A 20841-nucleotide genomic window follows, 5' to 3' on the forward strand; every position below is an offset into this window, starting at 1 on the left:
ATTTCATATGAAACAGCCTAAGTGCTCTTTCTGGTTTATAATCAATAAGTGATGATTTGATTGAACTGGAATAATAAAAATATTCCTAAAGGGCAACCAAATCTTCACAATAAGAGCAATGCTATTAAATGATTAGCTGGTCAGCAACAAATCCTACACATTCTTTTGAGGACCCCAGTAAAAACTCACATTTAGAAGAAACCACTTGATTCAGATCCTTGCCTACCAAAATGTGTACATAAATCAGTATTTTAATTAAACTACTTACCTATATTCTAAAGACACCTAAAGAGTTTCTCAGGAAGAAAATAAATGTCTAAGATGGTACCCTCTGCAAGAACACTCTTCTCCTAGTTAGCACCAGTAGTAACCAGAAATCAGTGCTTTCCAGATGTTGCAATGCATGATGTACCTCAGGCAGGTTCCTGATCTGCCCCGACTTCAACAAACAATATAAAAATCTGAGTGTGCATCTTGTGGATGGTCATGAGATATAACCATGCTAAAGGGAACTGAAGAGGCACTAGTTTAATAAAAACAATCTCCACGTGAAATTATTCCAGCTGAATACTCTAATGACGTTAAGCCATGACCAGGAAAAGAAAATGTAGTGAAGAGAGGCAACTCTAGCCTCAATTCCTTATTAGCAGATAACCAAGAAATCAAAGGAGTACTGGGGGTACATTTGGGATCATTTTTCAGGGGATGAGTTTCAGAGGGGTTTCTGATTTTCTCTGGGAGCCCCAAGGGTATCATGGGAAATCACAGCCTCCACATTCTTAGAGCATAAAACCCCAGTAGAATTTTTAATAATGCAGGAACAGATAGGAGAATCTCAAATTAAAAAACAAAAAAACAAACAAACAAAAAAACTATGGAACTGGGAGGAAATTTTTTAAAAAATCTTTTAGTAATTAAGAAATTCCCACAGGCCACATCTTCTGCTGGGGCTCTGAGCTATAAAAGCAGGAAATGAATTGGTACTACAAATATTTTGGGGAGTTCCCCAGAACCAGGGGCCCCTGCAGGCCCTCCCATAAGATGGTAGAGCACAGTACCTGGTCATGTATAGGATAACAAGGGATAGAGGCCAGAAGTGGTTGTCATGTAATCCAATACAGTAAATGAAATAAAAGAATTCCCAAGCTCTAGTTCTTTGCTTAGTCTGTTGATCTGTGCAGCCTGTCTGACCTAACATAGATCACAAAAGAGCCAGAGTTAGAATTTCAGGGGTGAAAATTACACTACTAATACTTTATAAAGATATAAAGGTGCTAATTACTCAATTGAAGATGGAATTTTAGACATTTGTGCAATGGTATATAGAAGGCACGTTACTGAGGTGACAGAAGGTACTTACACATGCCCAAGCTCGTGGGCTATGGTAAAGGCAGCACTGAGTCCATTTTCTTCACTAATAGAGCAGCTCCGTAAAGGATCACACAGGGTACCCAATTCTGCTAAACCTGAAAAATTTCACGTTTGTATTTCAACAAAATGGGAAATACCAGAATTATAAAGAAAGCACTAAAGCATTTATCATTGGCATTACTACTTAGAAATGAATGCAGTTGACTGTTAATATTGCATGAACGTTTTGTAAGGTGAAGAAAAAAGAACAGAATGTTTTGTCTGTAGTTGAAATCTTTTCAGCAAATTCTTGGATTCTTTTACTGAAGAAAATAATCCAAAATATGGGATAGGCAAACAGTTTTTTAAAAAACAGAAAAATAAATTTAAAAATTTATTACAGGAAGAATGAAGTTTTACGCCACGTTAGTGTGCATAATAGGAAAGGTAATAAATATTTAAATTGGTAATAGCACTAATAAAGAAAATAGCACAGAACAATATAAATTATAAATTTTCTTTTATTTTTTAAAGTTTTGAAGCAGCATACAATTATTCAATTACCATATGATAATTAAATGAGTAAAAATATATTAAATGCTTAGAATAGTGCCTGAATTTAATATGTGTTAAATAAGACATGATAATAATATAATCACTGGAAGCACTTGATTTTGTAACCACTTCAGCAATGGGAAATGTATCACATGTCAAGATCTAGTCACTCATTTAAATAACAACGTGCAACTCTGCAACTCGAATTGCTGCTGAAAGAAGAAGACAGCATGAACTGGTTGGACACCAAAGACAGCAATAGTTACAACTGATATAGTCTTTTAGTCTAGAAAAAGAAATTCAAAATAAATGTTCATTATAATAATCCTACTCCATCATCAACCAAGGTAGCATTTCATTTTACTTTTCAACATAATACAATGGTTTTTGCTATTGCTAGCCTTCAATATTTGCCTGCAAATTTATCTGCTCTCCTACAATGATTCCTTTCATTAAAAAAAGATTATCATATGTAAAATAACCAGTTTCTTACTGTAAAGTTTTACATTTAGAAATTTCTTAATATAAAATAAATACTTATATTAGCTACTGTGTTTTAGCTCCCTCTTCCTATGTATTCTTTTAGTCATAAATGTCAGAATAAACTGAACACATTTCTTTCATGAATATGCTGGCGTTCCCTTGCCTTCATTAGTATTTTCAATTTGCCTAGTGGCTCAATTCCAGTGTATTCATTTTCAGGGCTGTGTATTTGGAACACAATATTGACTCCATTACCACCTAAACTTTATGTTACATGCTTAAAGATAGATATATTCTAAACTGAACATTTTAGTCACATGACATATCTGTAAAAATATGCATTGCATATGATTAGAGACCATGATCAAATATCTCCATAGGCAAGACCAACAAACATCAAAGTGAATGTATAGCCTTATGGTACCAAGCAGCCGGCTGAGGGTTTGTGCCTAGATTCACTCATGTTGATCAAGGGTTCTCTAAAACTGGGCAGAGATAGAATAAAGCAGCACAGGTCCAAATCTGACACAGATTCCCCATGTTTGGAAGTGCAAGAAGCTACACAGAGTCACCAATCCATCATGTTAAAGAATAAAAACCATTTTTTAACATACTTTATAAAACATGCTCAGAGACTAAGGCAACAGTACTTGCAAAAGGATAAATGAGCAGGAAACCTAATAATTATTACCAACATCTTGTATTTGTCATTAAGAACTATCCTTAGGGTGTGTTCAATTGAGGAGGTAAGAATAAAGGAGCAGCAGCTACTCAGGGGAGGATTTTGGGGGGCAATGGGAGAAGTATAAGAAAGCAAATCCAACTCCAAGAAAATACTGAATTCTCTCCTATGCCATGTTCTGCAAGTTTCCAAATAGAGGCACTTTTTGGACTCAGAACCCATTGCCTAAAATCCTGGCTGAGTCCCTGGGTGGAGAAACACCCTGTAAAACGTCCGTGTGGCTGACAGGGACTTGGTGCTCCAGCCTGGGGTCAGGGCTGAGCCTCTGATGTGGGAGAGCCGAGTTCAGGACATTGGACCACCAGAGACCTCCTGGCCTCCATGTAATAACAATCAGTGAGAGCTGTCCCAGAGATCTCCGTCTCAATGCTAAGACCCAGCTCCACCCAACAGCCAGCAAGCTCCAGTGATGGAGGCCCCATGCCAATCAACTAGCAAGACAGGAACACAACACCACCCATTAGCAAAGAGGCTGCCTAAAATCATACTAAGTTCACAGACACCCCAAAACACACCACCAGATGTGGGCCTGCCCACCAGAAAGAAAACATCCAGCCCCACCCACCAGAACACAGGCACCAGTCCTCTCCACCAAGCCTACACAAGCCACTGAACCAACCTCACCCACTGGGGGCAGATACAAAAAACAACAGGAACTACGAACCTGTAGCCTGGAAGAAGGAGACCCCAAACACAGTATGTTAAACAAAATGAGAAGACAGAGAAATATGCAGCAGATGAAGGAGCAAGGAGAAAACCCACCAGACCAAACAAATGAAGAGGAAATAAGCAGTCTACCTGAAAAAGAATTCAGAGTTATGATAGTAAAGATGATCCAAATACTTGGAAATAGAATGGAGAAAATACAAGAAACATTTAACAAGGACCTAGATGAACTAAAGAGCAAACAAACAATGATGAACAACACAATAAATGAAATTAAAAATTCTCTAGAAGGAATCAATAGCAGAATAACTGAGGCAGAAGAACAGACAAGTGATCTGGAAGATAAAATAATGGAAATAACTACCACAGAGCAGAATAAAGAAAAAAGAATGAAAAGAATCGAGGACAGTCTCAGAGACCTCTGGGACAATAGTAAATGCACCAACATTCGAATTACAGGGGTCCCAGAAGAAGAAGAGAAAAAGAAAGGGTCTGAGAATATATTTGAAGAGATTATAGTTGAAAACTTCCCTAACATGGAAAAGGAAATAGGCAATCAAGTCCTGGAAGCACAGAGAGTCCCATACAGGATAAATCCAAGGAGAAACATGACAAGACACATATTAATTGAACTATCAAAAATTAAATACACAGAAAAAATATTAAAAGCAGCAAGGGAAAAGCAACTAATAACATACAAGGGAATCCCCATAAGGTTAAGAGCTGATCTTTCAGCAGAAACTCTGCAAACCAGAAGGGAGTGGCAGGACATATTTAAAGTGATGAAAGGGAAAAACCTACAACCAAGATTACTCTACCCAGAAAGGATCTTATTCAGATTCAACGGAGAAATTAAAACCTTTAGAGACAAGCAAAAGTGAAGAGAATTCAGCACCATGAAACCAGCTTTACAACAAATGCTAAAGGAACTTCTCTAGGCAGGAAACACAAGAGAAGGAAAATACCCACAAAAACAAACCCAAAACAATTAAGAAAATGGTAATAGGAAAGTACATATTAATAATTACCTTAAATGTAAATGGATTAAATGCTCCAACCAAAGACACAGACTGGCTGAATGGATACAAAAAAAGACCGATATACATGCTGACTACAAGAGACCCACTTCAGACCTAGGGACACATATAGACTGAAAGTGAGGGGATGGAAAAATATATTCCATGTAAATTGAAATCAAAGGAAAGCTGGAGTAGCAATTCTCATATCAGACAAAGTAGACTTAAAAGTAAAGACTATAGCAAGAGACAAAGAAGGACACTACATAATGATAAAGGGATCAATCCAAGAGAAGATATAACAATTGTAAATATTTATGCACCCAACATAGGAGCACCTCAATACATAAGGCAAATGCTAACAGCCATAAAAGAGGAAATTGACAGTAACACAATAATAGTAGGAGACTTTAACATCCCACTTTCACCAAAGGACAGATCATCCAAAAGGAAAATAAATAAGGAAACACAAGCTTTAAATGACACATTAAACAAGATGGGCTTAACTGATATTTATAGGACATTCCATCCAAAAACAACAGAATACACTTTCTACTCAAGTGCTGATGGAACATTCTCCAGGATAGATCATATCTTGGGTCTAATAAAGCCTTGATAAATTTAAGAAAACTGAAATTGTACGAACTACCTTCTCCAACCACAATGCTATGAGACTAGATATCAATTACAGGAAAAAAACTGTAAAAAATACAAACACATGGAGGCTAAATGATATGCTATTAAACAACCAACAGATCACTGAAGAAATCAAAGAGGAAATCAAAAAATACCTAGAAACAAATGACAATGAAAACACGATGACCCAAAACCTATAGGATGCAGCAAAAGCAGTTCTAAGAGGGAAGTTTATAGAAATACAATCCTACCTTAAGAAACAGGAAACTATGAGACACTGCTGAAAGAAATTAAACATGATACAAACAGATATACCATGTTCTTGGATTGGAAGAATCAACATTGTGAAAATGACTACAATACCCATAGCAATATACAGATTCCACGCAATCCCTATCAAACTACCAATGGCATTTTTCACAGGGCTAGAACAAAAAATTTCACAATTTGTATGGAAACACAAAAGACTGCGAATAGCCAAAACAATCTTGAGACAGAAAAACAGAGCGGGAGGAATCTGGCTCCCTGACTTCAGACTATACTACAAAGCGACAGTAATCAAGACAGTATGGTGCAAGCACAAAAACAGAAATGTAGATCAATGGAACAGGACAGAAAGCCCAGAGAAAACCCACACACATATAGTCACCTTATCTTTGATAAAGGAGGCAAGAATATACAGTGGAGAAAAGACAGCCTCTTCAATAAGTGGTGCTGGGAAAAATGGGCAGCTACATGTAAAAGAATGGAATTAGAACACTCCCTAATGCCATATACAAAAATAAACTCAAAATGGATTAAAGACCTAAATGTAAGGCCAGACACCATCAAACTCTTAGAGGAAACATAGGCAGAATAATCTATGACACAAATCATAGCAAGATCCTTTTTGACCCACCTCCTAGAGAAATAGAAATAAAAACAAAAATAAACAAATGGGACCTAATGAAACTTAAAAGTTTTGCACAGCAAAGGAAACCACAAAAAAGACCAAAAGACAAATCTCAGAATGGGAGAAAATATTTGGAAAGGAAGCAATGACAAAGAATTAATCTCCAAAATATACAAGCAGCTCATGCAGCTCAAAATCAAAAAAGCAAACAGCCCAATCCAAAATGGGCATAAGACCTAAATACACGTTTCTCCAGAGAAGATATACAGATTGCCAACAAACACATGAAAAGATGCTCAACATCACTAATCATTAGAGAAATACAAATCAAAACTACAATGAGGTATCACCTCACTCCGGTCAGAGTGGCCATTATCAAAAACTCTACAAACAATAAATGCTGGAGAGGGTGTAGAGAAAAGGCAACCCTCTTGTACTGTTGGTGGGAATGTAAATTGATACAGCCACTAATGGAGAACACTATGGAGGTTCCTTACAAAACTAAAAATAGAATTACCATATGACCCACCAATCCCACTACTGGGCATATACCCTGAGGAGACCATAATTCAAAAAGAGACATGTATCCCAATGTTCACTGCAGCAGTATCTACAATAGCCAGGACATGGAAGCAACCTGAGTGTCCATCGACAGATGAATTGATAAAGAAGATGTGGCACATATACACAATAGAATATTACTCAGCCATAAAAGAAATGAAATGGATGGCCATAGAGTCTGTCATACAGAGTGAAGTAAGTCAGAAAGAGAAAAACAAATACCATATGCTAACACATATATATGGAATCTAAAAAAAAAAAAAATGGTTCTGATGTACCTACAGGCAAGACAGGAATAAAGATGCAGACAGACATAGAGAATGGACTTGAGGACACAGTGAGGGGGAAGGGTAAGCTGGGATGAAGTGAGAGAGTAGCACTGACATATATACACTACTAAATGTAAAATAGATAGCTAGTGGGAAGCAGCTGCATTGCACAGGGAGATCAGCTCGATGTTTTGTGACCACCTGGTGGGGTGGGATAGGGAGGGTGGGAGGGAGATGCAAGAGGGAGGGGAAATGGGGATATATGTATACATATAGCTGATTCACTTTGTTATACAGCAGAAAGTAACACAACATTGTGAAGAAATTATATTACAATAAAGATGTTAAAAAAACTATTCTTAGTTTGTTATTTTTTTCCACATATTTTAGATGGGAAAAAATACTAAATCTTGTATTAATACACACTATGTAGCCTTGGGCAAATTATTTATCCTCATTTATAAAATTGAAATTACAGGTCTTACTTCATAGGTTTGTTGTGAAGACTAAATAAGTCCAATCATGTTAACCTTAATATAGTGTATGATACATAGTAGGCACTCAAATATATCAGCTATCATTATCATCACCATTACGCTTGACTTAAAGCATAATAGGAATACTTTTATTTTCACATTCTATGTTTCTAGATATCACTATGATTTATGTGCACAGGAGTGGCTGAAAACTGCAAAAAAAGAATGGGGACCAGGAGACCACCCACTTCTACATGAATAGCCCAGAATGTCTAGCATTAAATCATTAAAAAATAGTAAGATATGGCTGACATATTCATGCTTAACTTTTAGTATAAAGATGTGACAACAAGGCATAGATAATATAAGAAATATAACATATTAATGGATTCTTCTTAGATGATTGACTCATAAAATATGTCTACAAAGTCAGAGAATAGTTTGCAAGGAGAAGAGAATGGGGTCTGTTGTAAAAATTAGAGTAGCAGGTGCCTGTTTCCACATTTGTGGAAGATTAGAGTTTCTAGACAGTCCTCCTACCACAAAGAAACAAGACCAGTATTAAAAAGTACTTTTTTAATGAATACTGACCTCACAGTGTACAAGAACTATCAAATCCCCACACCTCCAAAACCTAACATATATTCTCTCCCTGCCCATCTCATACCTATGCACGCATGCATACATACATATAAACATTTATACCATGGGCTAAATTCTAATTGGTAAGCAATGAATAGTAGGGATAGGAATTACTCTGAGGGATAATACTGATAAAAGCAATATGATCCAGAGCTTGCTATAGGAAGTTTCAAGGTAGAGGATCTGATTCTGAATTCTCTGCCTTAAGTCAGGGACCTTGGTTAGTAACACCCTTTGGATTACAGCAAAAACAACTGAAAACGCTCTCTAGAGGAAAGCACACACTTTTTAAGTGGTCCACCATTAACCTTATGGATTAATATTAAGTAAATATGAGCTTGTGATCAGAGATCACCAAACATACAAACCAACAAGTCAGCATAAGAGAAAGTTAGCAGAAACCACATATTTGGCTATCAAATGTTTAGGATACGGGAATTGTCAAAGATGGTATATAAAATTACTCCAAATAAATGTGTCAGTAAACATGAAAGGCAATTACAAATATAAGCAAATATAAAAGGAATGTAAACAAAATGAACACACAGATTTTGAATAAGAATTAACTAGGATATTTTAAATTGAAAAACTTATGTTGAACTGGAAAATTCAGAGGACAGGTGAAATATCAGATTAGATGCAGCCAAAGAGAAAAATAATAAAATGCATGTTAGAGATGCTTGAATAAAACATGAAGACAAAAAGAAATAAAAGCATGGAAAACAATTATAATAAATGTACATGGACTAACATTGGTAGTTAAACAGACATTATTATGGATGTTATTTTTAAAATCCAATTATATGTTGTTTCCAATAAAAACACCTGAAGTAACAGGACATTGGAAAATTGAAGGAAAAGATATCTAGCAAATACTAAACAAGAAAAAGTTGGGTGCATAAATATTTACAATTGTTATATCTTCTTCTTGGATTGATCCCTTGATCATTATGTAGTGTCCTTCTTTGTCTCTTGTATTAGACTTTATTTTAAAGTCTATTTTGTCTGATATGAGAATTGCTACTCCAGCTTTCTTTTGATTTCCATTTCCATGGAATATCTTTTTCCATCCCCTCACTTTCAGTCTGTATGTGTCCCTAGGTATGAAGTGGGTCTCTTGTAGACAGCATATATATGGGTCTTCTTTTTATATCCATTCAGCCAGTCTATGCCTTTTGGTTGGAGCATTTAATCCATTTACATTTAAGGTAATTATTGATATGTATGTTCCTATTCCCATATTCTTACATGTTTTGGGTTTGTTATTGTAGGCCTTTTCCTTCTCTTGTGTTTCTTGCCTAGAGAAGTTCCTTTAGCATTTGTTGTAGAGATGGTTTGGTGGTGCTGAACTCTCTCAGCTTTTGCTTGTCTGTAAAGGTTTTAATTTCTCCATCAAATCAGGAGCACCTCAATACATAAGGCAAATACTAACAGCCATAAAAGGGAAAATCGACAGTAACACATTCATAGTAGGGGACTTTACCACCCCACTTTCACCAAAGGACAGATCATCCAAAATGAAAATAAATAAGGAGACACAAGCTTTAAATGATACATTAAACAAGATGGACTTAATTGATATTTATAGGACATTCCATCCAAAAACAACAGAAGACACATTTTTCTCAAGTGCTCATGGAACATTCTCCAGGATAGATCATATCTTGGGTCACAAACCAAGCCTTGGTAAATTTAAGAAAACTGAAATTGTATCAAGTATCTTTTCCGACCACAACGGTATGAGACTAGATAGCAATTACAGGAAAAGATCTGTAAAAAATACAAACACATCGAGGCAAAACAGTACGCTACTTAATAACGAAGTGATCACTGAAGAAATCAAAGAGGAAATAAAAAAATACCTAGAAACAAATGACAATGGAGACACAATGACCCAAAACCTATGGGATGCAGCAAAAGCAGTTCTAAGAGGGAAGTTTATAGCAATACAACCCTACCTTAAGAAACAGGAAACATCTCAAATAAACAACCTAAACTTCCACCTAAAGCAATTAGAGAAAGAAGAACAAGAAAACCCCAAAGATAGCAGAAGGAAAGAAATCATAAATATGAGAAAAGAAATAAATGAAAAAGAAATGAAGGAAACAATAGCAAAGATCAATAAAACTAAAAGCTGGTTCTTTGAGAAGATAAACAAAATTGATAAACATTAGCCAGACTCATCAAGAAAAAAGGGAGAAGACTCAAATCAATGGAATTAGAAATGAAAAAGGAGAAGTAAAACTGACATTGCAGAAATACAAAAGATCATGAGCGAGCACTGCAAGCAACTCTATGCCAATAAAATGGACAACCTGGAAGAAATGGACAAATTCTTGGAAAAGCACAACTTTCTGAGACTGAACCGGAAGAAATATAAAAAATGAACAGACCAATCACAAGCACTGAAATTGAAACTGTGATTAAAAATCTTCCAACAAACAAAAGCCCAGGACCAGATGACTTCACAGGTGAATTCTATCAAACATTTAGAGAAGAGCTAACACCTATCCTTCTCAAACTCTTCCAAAACATAGCAGAGGGAGGAACACTCCCAAACTCATTCTATGAGGCCACCATCACCCTGATACCAAAACCAGACAAGGATGTCACAAAGAAAGAAAACTACAGGCCAACATCACGGATGAACATAGATGCAAAAATCCTCAACAAAATACTAGCAAACAGAATCCAACAGCACATTAAAAGGATCATACACCATGATCAAGTGGGGTTTATTCCAGGAATGCAAGGATTCTTCAATATATACAAATCAATCAACATGATACACCATATTAAGCAGTTGAAGGAGAAAAACCATATGATCATCTCAATAGATGCAGAGAAAGCTTTCAACAAAATTCAACACCCATTTATGATAAAAACCCTGCAGAAAGTAGGCATAGAGGGAACTTTCCTCAATATAATAAAGGCCATAAATGACAAACCCACAGCCAACATCATCCTCAATGGTGAAAAACTGAAAGCATTTCCACTAAGATCAGGAACAAGACAAGGTTGCCCACTCTCACCACTCGTATTCAACATAGTTTTGGAAGTTTTAGCCACAGCAATCAGAGAAGAAAAGGAAATAAAAGGAATCCAAATTGGAAAAGAAGAAGTAAAGCTGTCACTGTTTGCAGATGACATGATACTATACATAGGGAATCCTAAAGATGCCACCAGAAAACTACTAGAGCTAATCAATGAATTTGGTAAAGTAGCAGGATACAAAATTAATGCACAGAAATCTCTTGCATTCCTATACACTAATGAAGAGAAATCTGAAAGTGAAATCAAGAAAACACTCCCATTTACCACTGCAACAAAAAGAATAAAATATCTAGGAATAAACCTACCTAAGGAGACAAAAGACCTGTATGCAGAAAATTATAAGACACTGCTGAAAGAAATTAAAGATGATACAAATAGATGGAGAGAAATACCGTGTTCTTGGATTGGAAGAATCAATATTGTGAAAATGACTATACTACCGAAAGCAATCTACAGATTCAGTGCAATCCCTATCAAATTACCAATGGCAATTTTTACAGAACTAGAACAAAAAATCTTAAAATTTGTATGGAGATACAAAAGACCCCGAATAGCAAAAGCAGTCTTGAGGGAAAAAAACAGAGTTGGTGGAATCAGACTACCTGACTTCAGATTATACTACAAAGCTACAGTAATCAAGACAATATGGTAATGGCACAAAAACAGAAATATAGATCAATGGAATTGGATAGAAAGCCCAGAGGTAAACCCACGCACATATGGTCACCTTATCTTTGATAAAGGAGGCAGGAATATACAGTGGAGAAGGGACAGCCTCTTCAATAAGTGGTGCTGGGTACATGTAAAAGTATGAAATTAGAACACTCCCTAACACCATACACAAAAATAAGCTCAAAATGGATTAAAGACCTAAATGTAAGGCCAGAAACTGTCAAACTCTTAGAGGAAAACACAGGCAGAACACTCTATGACATAAATCACAGCAAGATCCGTTTTGACCCACCTCCTAGAGAAATGGAAATAAAAACAAAAATAAACAAATGGGACCTAACGAAACTTCAAAGCTTTTGCACAGCAAAGGAAACCATAAACAAGACCAAAAGGCAACCCTCAGAATGGGAGAAAATATTTGCAAATGAAGCAACTGACACAAAGGATTAATCTCCAAAACATACAAGCAGCTCATGCAGCTCAATAACAAAAAAACAAACAACCCAATCCAAAAATGGGCAGAAGACCTAAATAGACATTTCTCCAGAGAAGATATACAGATTGCCAACAAACACATGAAAGAATGCTCAACATCATTAATCATTAGAGAAATGCAAATCAAAACTACAATGAGATATCATCGCACACCAGTCAGAATGGCCATCATCAAAAAAATCTAGAAACAATAAATGCTGGAGGGGGTGTGGAGAAAAGGGAATACTCTTGCACTGTTGGTGGGAATGTGAATTGGTACAGCCACTATGGAGAACAGTATGGAGGTTCCTTAAAAAACTACAAATAGAACTACCATATGACCCAGCAATCCCACTACTGGGCACATACCCTGAGAAAACCATAATTCAAAAAGAGTCATGTACCAAAATGTTCATTGCAGCTCTATTTACAATAGCCAGGAGATGGAAGCGACCTAAGTGTCCATCATTGGATGTATGGATAAAGAAGATGTGGCACATATATACAATGGAATATTACTCAGCCATAAAAGAAACGAAATTGAGTTATTTGTAGTGAGGTGGATCGACCTAGAGTCTGTCATACAGAGTGAAGTAAGTCACAGAGAAGAGAAAGACAAATACCGTATGCTAACACATATATATGGAATCTAAGAAAAAAAAATGTCATGAAGAACCTAGGGGTAAGACGGGAATAAAGACACAGTCCTACTAGAGAATGGACTTGAGGATATGGGGAGGGGGAAGGGTAAGCTGTGACAAAGTAAGAGACTGGCATGGACATATATACACTACCAAACGTAAAATAGATAGCTAGTGGGAAGCAGCCGCATAGCACAGGGAGATCAGCTCGGTGCTATGTGGCCACCTAGAGCAGTGGGATAGGGAGGGTGGGAGGGAGGGAGACATAAGATGGAAGAGATATGGGAACATATGTATATGTATAACTGATTCACTTTGTTATAAAGCAGAAACTAACACACCATTGTAAAGCAATAATACTCCAATAAAGATGTAAAAAAAAAAAAAGACTTCAGAGACCTATAAAAAAAGAAAAAGTTTGGCTAGCTATAGTATTGCCAGACACAGTACTTTAAACATAAAGCTATACTGACTTTATTTTCTTTAAAAAGCATTATTAGAGATAAAAAAAGTCACTGCACAATTGTAAAAGGTTCAATTCAAACTTATATATGCCTAATAATTTAGCCTGAAAATAGATAAAACAAAAAATTTGAATACTGTAATTGTAAAAATTATAATGTAAAATTGAAAAGGGATAGAGTGACAGAGATATATTCATGTTTCAAGTAAGTGGCCTAGTAAGCAAAAACTTAGTAAATATATAGTTGATTTGAACAACATAATCGGCAAGTTTGATTTAACAGGCATATAGAAACCTGTACACCATAGTTAAAGAATGTACATTCTGTTTAAACATACATGAAACATTTTTTTTAACTGACCACATAACAGACCATACAGGTAATACCAAAAGATTTCAAAGAATGGGTATTGTATAGATCATGTTCTCCAACTACAGTGAAATTAAATTAGAATTTAATAAACAAAAAACAGTAAGTTTGAATATATTCATAAAATTTTAAACGCATTTCTAAATTATAAGTCAAAAAAGAAATCATGATGAATTTATACATACTTAGAATTTAGAATTTTAAATGACATGAAAAATACCTATCAAAATTTGTGGGACACAATAAAATGATACCTTGAAGTAAATCGATAGTCTTAAACAATAAAATTAGAAAAGAAAAAATCCTGGATGTTATTGAGCTAACAGTCAGTTTACATTATAAATAGAACAGCATGAGTAAATTGGAAAGAAAAGGAGAGAGAGAGCAGAAATTAATGAAATAAAAATGAGATTGAAAGCAAAGAGTTGATCCTTTAAAAAGACAAATGCAATAGACAATATTCCAGTGAAATTGGGCCATTATAAAGAAGTGTAAATAGATAATATCAGAAATAAAACAAGGCAGAAGTATAGCTATTGACAGAACTTAAAAGAAAGTGCTATGAGAATAATTTAAGCTAATTAATTTTACTACTACTAAAAGAAATGGTCAGATATCTAGAAAAACACTCTTTTTAAAATACCTTCAAAAAGATTTTTTTAAAAGTCTGATTACCGTTGGAAAAATCAAATAGTTAAATATCTTTCCACAAAGGAAAGATGAAACCCAGATGGTTTTCTAGGTGGGATCTCCCATGCTTTCAAGATATAGATCATTCCAACATTATATAAAATCTTCCAGAGAAGGGGAAAAGAAATAATACACTTCCAACAAATTCTGTATGGTGAATAAAACCTTGGTATCAAAATTAGACAAATATAATCAAAGGAAGATCATTTCACTCCTGAAAATATATGCATGGAATGGAATCTAGCAGTGTGTTTAAAAAAAAAAAGGAAAAACCTTGATCAAGTTTGGTTTAGTGTTACAAAACTCATAAAAGGAATTCACAGGATTAAATTAATCGTATGATCATTTCAATATCTGCAAAATTTTTTAATAAAAAAGCATACATTGTTTAAGTCTCAGAAAACTATGATGGTAAGTTTATCTGCCAAGAACCTATGTCAAATATTATTCCTAATGGTGAAACTGCACAAGTATTCCTTTCAAAATCCAGGAAAAAAGGCTACCATCATCATTTCTATTCAACATTCGACAAGGTTTTTGTCTTGCTTTAAGACAAAAGAAAGAAAAAGAGAAAAACAAGAGAAAGTTATAAGGATTGAAGAAGAGGGGGAATAACAGCCATAATTCACAAGTGATATAAATATCCACAGGTAAATTATAAGGATTAGAGTAATGAATCAGGTGGCTAGATTTAAAATCAATAATCCAAATAATCTAATGCATTGCTCTCAATCAACATCATAGACCATACACTAATAAAAGAGGTAAATGAAAGTTGTGCATGACCAGCTTTGAAAGAAAATACTATATACTACTGAAAGAAAATTTTAAAAGACCTTCATAAATAGACAGATAATTGTTTTATAATTACTTAACATGCTGGTCTAAAATTTTTATGGAAGAGCAAAGGTCCAAGAATAGCCAAAATACTCTTGAAGAAAATTAGATGGAGTTATATATCCTATGAATTATGATGATTTATTATATAGCTACAAAATTTGAACTAATATGAAACTGGCACATGGACTAAATAAAAAGTATTGATTAATGAAACAGCGGGATGATTTGCACATACCAGTGCAAACAGAAACTTTATAAACGGCATTGCAGATTCTAATGAAAGGAGGTAAACTAGTCAATGTGTGATCTGAGGAAACTGGACATTCACAGAGAAAAGGAACTTACAAAACTAGATCCCTATGTGATACCACATCAAAAAAATTATGCCAAATGGTTTAGAGATTTAAATGTGAAAAGACAAATTTTTAAATATTCACAAGGAAACAGGATAATACACTCAGACTTTTGAGCTACAGAAGGCTCAGAAGGCTATAATTTCTTTAATAAGATAAAAAATTGCTAAACCTAAAGTTATAAATTCAGCTACAGCATACATTTTCACACACACAAAACAATTAACACTAAGGAACAAATTATTAACAGATATTTACAATACATATAAACCAAAAAGGGTTTGGTATCAAGAAGTTATAAAGAACATTAAAAGGCAGTAAGAAAATGAAAAATACCACAGCAGAAAAATAGGCAATGTTTTCTTCATTTCTTTCATTCCTCTCCAAAAAGGAAATATAAATGACCAGTAAATGTATAAAAAGACGTCCAAACTCATTAGTGACCAGGGAACTGAAAATTATTGCTATAATGAAATATATTAAATTTAGATTGGCAAAAATGAGAAATTTGAAGATCCTGGTATTAATAGTGACATAATCAAAACGAATGCTTATACACTATTGATTAAAGGTATAAATTGGTACCACTTTAGAAAATAATTTGGTATATCTTATAAAGTTAAACATGAGCACATTTAATGGCATGCAATTCTAACCGTAGGAATATACCTTAGCTCTTATAATAAAGTTCATAATAGAAAACAGCTGGAATCAGCCCAAATATTGACTGACAGGATATAGATATGTGAACTGTGGATGAAATATTGTACAGCAGTGAAAATGCATGAACTAAAGCTCAAAAATAAGCATAATCAAGCAATTTCTTTTAGGAATATATACATATACAATAAAACTATTTTTCAAAAGATGGAAGGAACTGCCACATACAAAATTCATGCTATTGGTTACCTCTTGGGGAAGTGCAAGGGAGAGAATAAGGACTTAGCACAGGCCATAGAACAGTACCGATAAATTTCTAATTTTTAAATCTGGTGGTGGATTCATGACTACTCTTTTTTTTTTTTTGCTTTAAATTTGCATATAAGTTTTTATGTACTATTTTGTATGGATCAAATATTACACAATAAAACACTTTAAAATGTCAAGCTCTGCATAGCACTTGATATTTAGAAATTAATTGGTACATAAATATTAGCTCTTATTATTCTTTAAAACTTAGAGCAGAATCAAATAATAGTGACACTAACCATTAATTAATAATCAAAATGATTGTGTAAATTATAGGGAAGATAATCGAAACATCATTTTAAATAATTCAGTAAACAATTATACAAGCTATATTTTATTTACCAAATAACTTACCTAATGTGTCACATTTCTCTCTAGCTCCACAAATGTCTTCCCTTAAAACAAAAGATTTTGAAGCATTTTCAGAAAATATTTTTGCAACATGCCAAAACAAAGATAAAGAAGCTTTAACTATGACATGACTATTACCCTAAACCTAGAGTAATGCACCATTTTTGCATATCAATAAGCAATAGGTGCTATATAAAAGTGATTGCTGTGAACAGCTGAAGCTTAACCAAGTTCAATGAAAAGCTTTCTAAGTGTATTTTTCTCCTCTCTGCCTTTATTTATGCAGTAGTATATGCAATATACTCTTGATGTTTCAATGCCTTTATGAACTTCGGCTATTATTCTCAGCTGCAAAATAATGATGTTCTCAGATGTTACCAAGTTGCTTAAATGTTTTCCTTCTTAAATTACTTAGTCCTTAAACATTCATTATGACAGTTCTCTAGTCTCCTTCCTCATGGTCTCCTCTTACAGCCCTTTTCCTCCCTCCCATCATTAACCTGTTATCTTCAGTCTTTGCTGCTTGGCCTCTAACTATAACCCAGGGCAGTACCATGGATTGGTAATAGAATACTCTGTATAAATTTGAGTCAATTCTGTTTTAGTTTAGAAAAGAAATAAAGCACATGGACAATATGTCAGCTGTTTTACATGGACTAAAGGTTTTCATTTCAGGGTTCTAGAAAGCCCAAATTTCTCTGAGTCTGACCCTCAAGCAAAAGATTTTTCCCCCTTGGCCAAGCAACCAACCGAAACAAACAACAAACTCAGGATCTAAATATTCTGGTAGCATGACCGTTGCTGAAACAAAGATGTGAATTAACAATGTATAGTGGTACATGTAAAATGGATACTCATTTTATAATAGCAGCAGCTGCATATAAATAAATAGGTTTGAGAAAAACCCTAGCAAAAGCAGCCCGGTAATTAAGTTATGCGTTGAGCATCAAAACAAGGAGCAGATAGATATTTTTAAGTATAGGGCGTCCAAAATAAATTCAAAGGCTTTCTTTTACAAGCGATTTAAAGGTCAAGTTAGGGAAGAAACAAAATGTGTTCTCAGTTCCATAACTATATTAATTTCCAAGTAATTTTCCTAATTCTTACTCTGTCACTAATATAATAAGGAAATTATCTTGTTTATGTCAAACCATTACTTAGCAACTTACTGTTGCTAATTTCCTAAGGAATCAGGCCAGTGTTCTGGTCTGAAAAAAACAGAAGAATGCTTTCATTCAATGGTATCTTTTGTAATACAAGTTCTCATAGAATGTTTCTATGTATTATCGATAAAGAATTAACGTAAGAAGAAGTACAGGTGATCACCCAGGAGATAAAGGGTAAACAATTTCATTGCAAGCATTATTTCTAGAACTGTACCTAGTGATAAGAACAGCAGTATCATGGTGGGATGGGTGGGCATCATCTAGAACATTCTGAGTTTGCTGCCATAAACAGAAGTTGCGTAACGTGGTAGCCGCATTAAAACTGATGACTGGTCCTTCCTACACACAAAAAATCAGCAATTTAACATTACGTCAAAACACTCATGGCCTTTTTCCTTCCAAGCCTGTCAATGTTTATGCAATTCATTAAATAGCATTTTCACAGGCAAATGAAGAAGTGGTATCATCTCTCCCTCATATCTAAAACATATTTCAGCAATACTTAAAACACTGTGATCAAAACACAAAAATTAGACCTTCCAATATTTGGGACTGAAAAGCTAACTTCTGAAAATTACTATATTTTAAATCTTTCAACAGTAGGATTATAAAAGTGAATACCTGAATGTTTTCAACCTTACATTTTTAAATTGTTTATTAATTTTTGTTACTTCCTCTGTTGTCATTCCATTTTGTTTCCATCACGACAGAAAAAGTGAACCCCACTCCTTTTCAAATCAAGTTTTGTAATATACATTTTAAAAATATCTCATTTCTAATAAGGGTTTCATGATCTCTCTATATATTCCCGCTAAGAGCCTACTACAGCTAGGATTACTACTTTTAGAACAGTTTCTTACCTGTTCATCATGAATTATAACTAATTTTACAATTACTATGTTTATAAGATTTCCAATACTTGAGTCCTTGTAGATCGCTGCAACCTGCAAGGAAAAAAATATAAGATTAGATGCCTAAAATGAACACCTTTTCTCAAAAAGTAAATTGAAACCAGTCTGAGCCAGAGCATCAATTCTCCAATTTAGCTGCACACTGGAATCTCCTAGGGAGCTTTTCACAAATCCCTAAGCTCAGGCCACATCCCTTATCAATTAAATCAGAATCTTAAGGGCTGCGACCCAGGCATCAGCATCTTTTAAAATTCCCTGGCTTTTTAATGATTCCAATGTGAAGCCAAGTTTGAGAAACAGTATCTTAAATCTTGCTACTGAGATTTCACTCATTGATCAGCAGCATCTGTATCACCTAGAGCTGATTAGAAATAAGGAATCTCAGGCCCCACCCTGGACAGGTGAGTCAGAATCTATATTTTAACAAGATCCTCAAGTGATCTGAACACGCATTAGAGCTTGGAAAATACTGTTCTAGATGATTCAGCAAAAAATTCACTACATTCTGTGTCACAATCCACAATTTATGTGTCCACAATACACCATAAAAATAAATATAGGGGGCTTCCCTGGTGGCGCAGTGGTTGAGAGTCCGCCTGCCGATGCAGGGGACACGGGTTCGTGCCCCGGTCTGGGAAGATCCCACATGCCGCGGAGCGGCTGGGCCCGTGAGCCATGGCCGCTGAGCCTGCGCGTCCGGAGCCTGTGCTCCGCAAAACGGGGGAGAGCCACAACAGTGGGAGGCCCGCGTACCGCAAAAAAAAAAAATAAAAAGAAGGTCATCTTGCTCATTTAATTGTATGCACCTCCTATTGTTTTATGTATTGACCTTTATAATCTATGTGCTCACACTCTATACATACATACCTTTTATAATATTTGGATATTTAGAGGTGCTTTTATTGAATAACTATTCAATTAAGCTGAATTGTGAATCAGGCAGATGAATGACCAGAAGGCCCACTTGTTACTTCAGAGTTTTTCCCAATTAGCATGCACAACATGCTTCTCTTATTCCTAAAACTACCACCCCATATTAGGTCACCATAATGGTAGGGTATCCATGTTTGCTACTTCCTCATAAATACATAACTAGAAATAATATTTATTGAATGTTTACTATGTTTGTGATGTGATCTAAGTTTAAATGTATTAATTCATTTAGTAATTCTCACAACAAATCCTATGAGCTAGAAACTATTGTATCCATTTTACGGATGAGAAAACTAAGGTACAGAGAAGTTAAGTAACGCACTCAAGGTTAGGTGGCTGATAAGCAACAGAACAATTTCCATCCAAGGCAGTCTAGCTTCAGCTCTGACTACTTTATCTGATCTTATGGAGCTTCAGCATTCTACCCTAAGTATTTCCTAATTAGCTCTTGGTACAAAAGTTATTTCAGAACCCTGATGTGGTTCATGCCCTAGCCCCTGACACTGTCCTGCTATAGTCACTTGAGCATGGCCTCAGAAGTCCTACATAGTCAGGAGACCTGGGTTTTAGTTCTAGCTCTTATCAGTTACAAGCCAGTTGTCTAACTCTAGAAATGGATGTATCTACTTTTTGGCTCAATACCACAACTACATTGAGGCACTGAGC

At 35.0% G+C, this 20841-nt stretch overlaps 1 protein-coding gene across 1 annotated transcript in view; it reads right to left on the reverse strand.

Annotated features, from left to right (window-relative positions):
- The window catches only part of ADAMTS20 (ADAM metallopeptidase with thrombospondin type 1 motif 20), a 207060-nt gene that overhangs the window by 120522 nt on the left and 65697 nt on the right, over nucleotides 1-20841 (reverse strand). Inside the window, exons 5-8 of the mRNA XM_029205295.1 lie at nucleotides 19192-19275; nucleotides 18546-18670; nucleotides 17169-17209; nucleotides 1361-1466 (exon numbers count right to left, since the gene is read on the reverse strand). Of these exons, the coding sequence (XP_029061128.1) occupies nucleotides 1361-1466; nucleotides 17169-17209; nucleotides 18546-18670; nucleotides 19192-19275 (356 nt within the window). The remainder of the gene's footprint in view (nucleotides 1-1360; nucleotides 1467-17168; nucleotides 17210-18545; nucleotides 18671-19191; nucleotides 19276-20841) is intronic.

The sequence above is a fragment of the Monodon monoceros genome, unplaced genomic scaffold (assembly GCF_005190385.1).
Source record: "Monodon monoceros isolate NGI ecotype Baffin Bay Population unplaced genomic scaffold, NGI_Narwhal_1 Super_Scaffold_6, whole genome shotgun sequence".
Lineage (NCBI taxonomy): Eukaryota > Metazoa > Chordata > Mammalia > Artiodactyla > Monodontidae > Monodon > Monodon monoceros.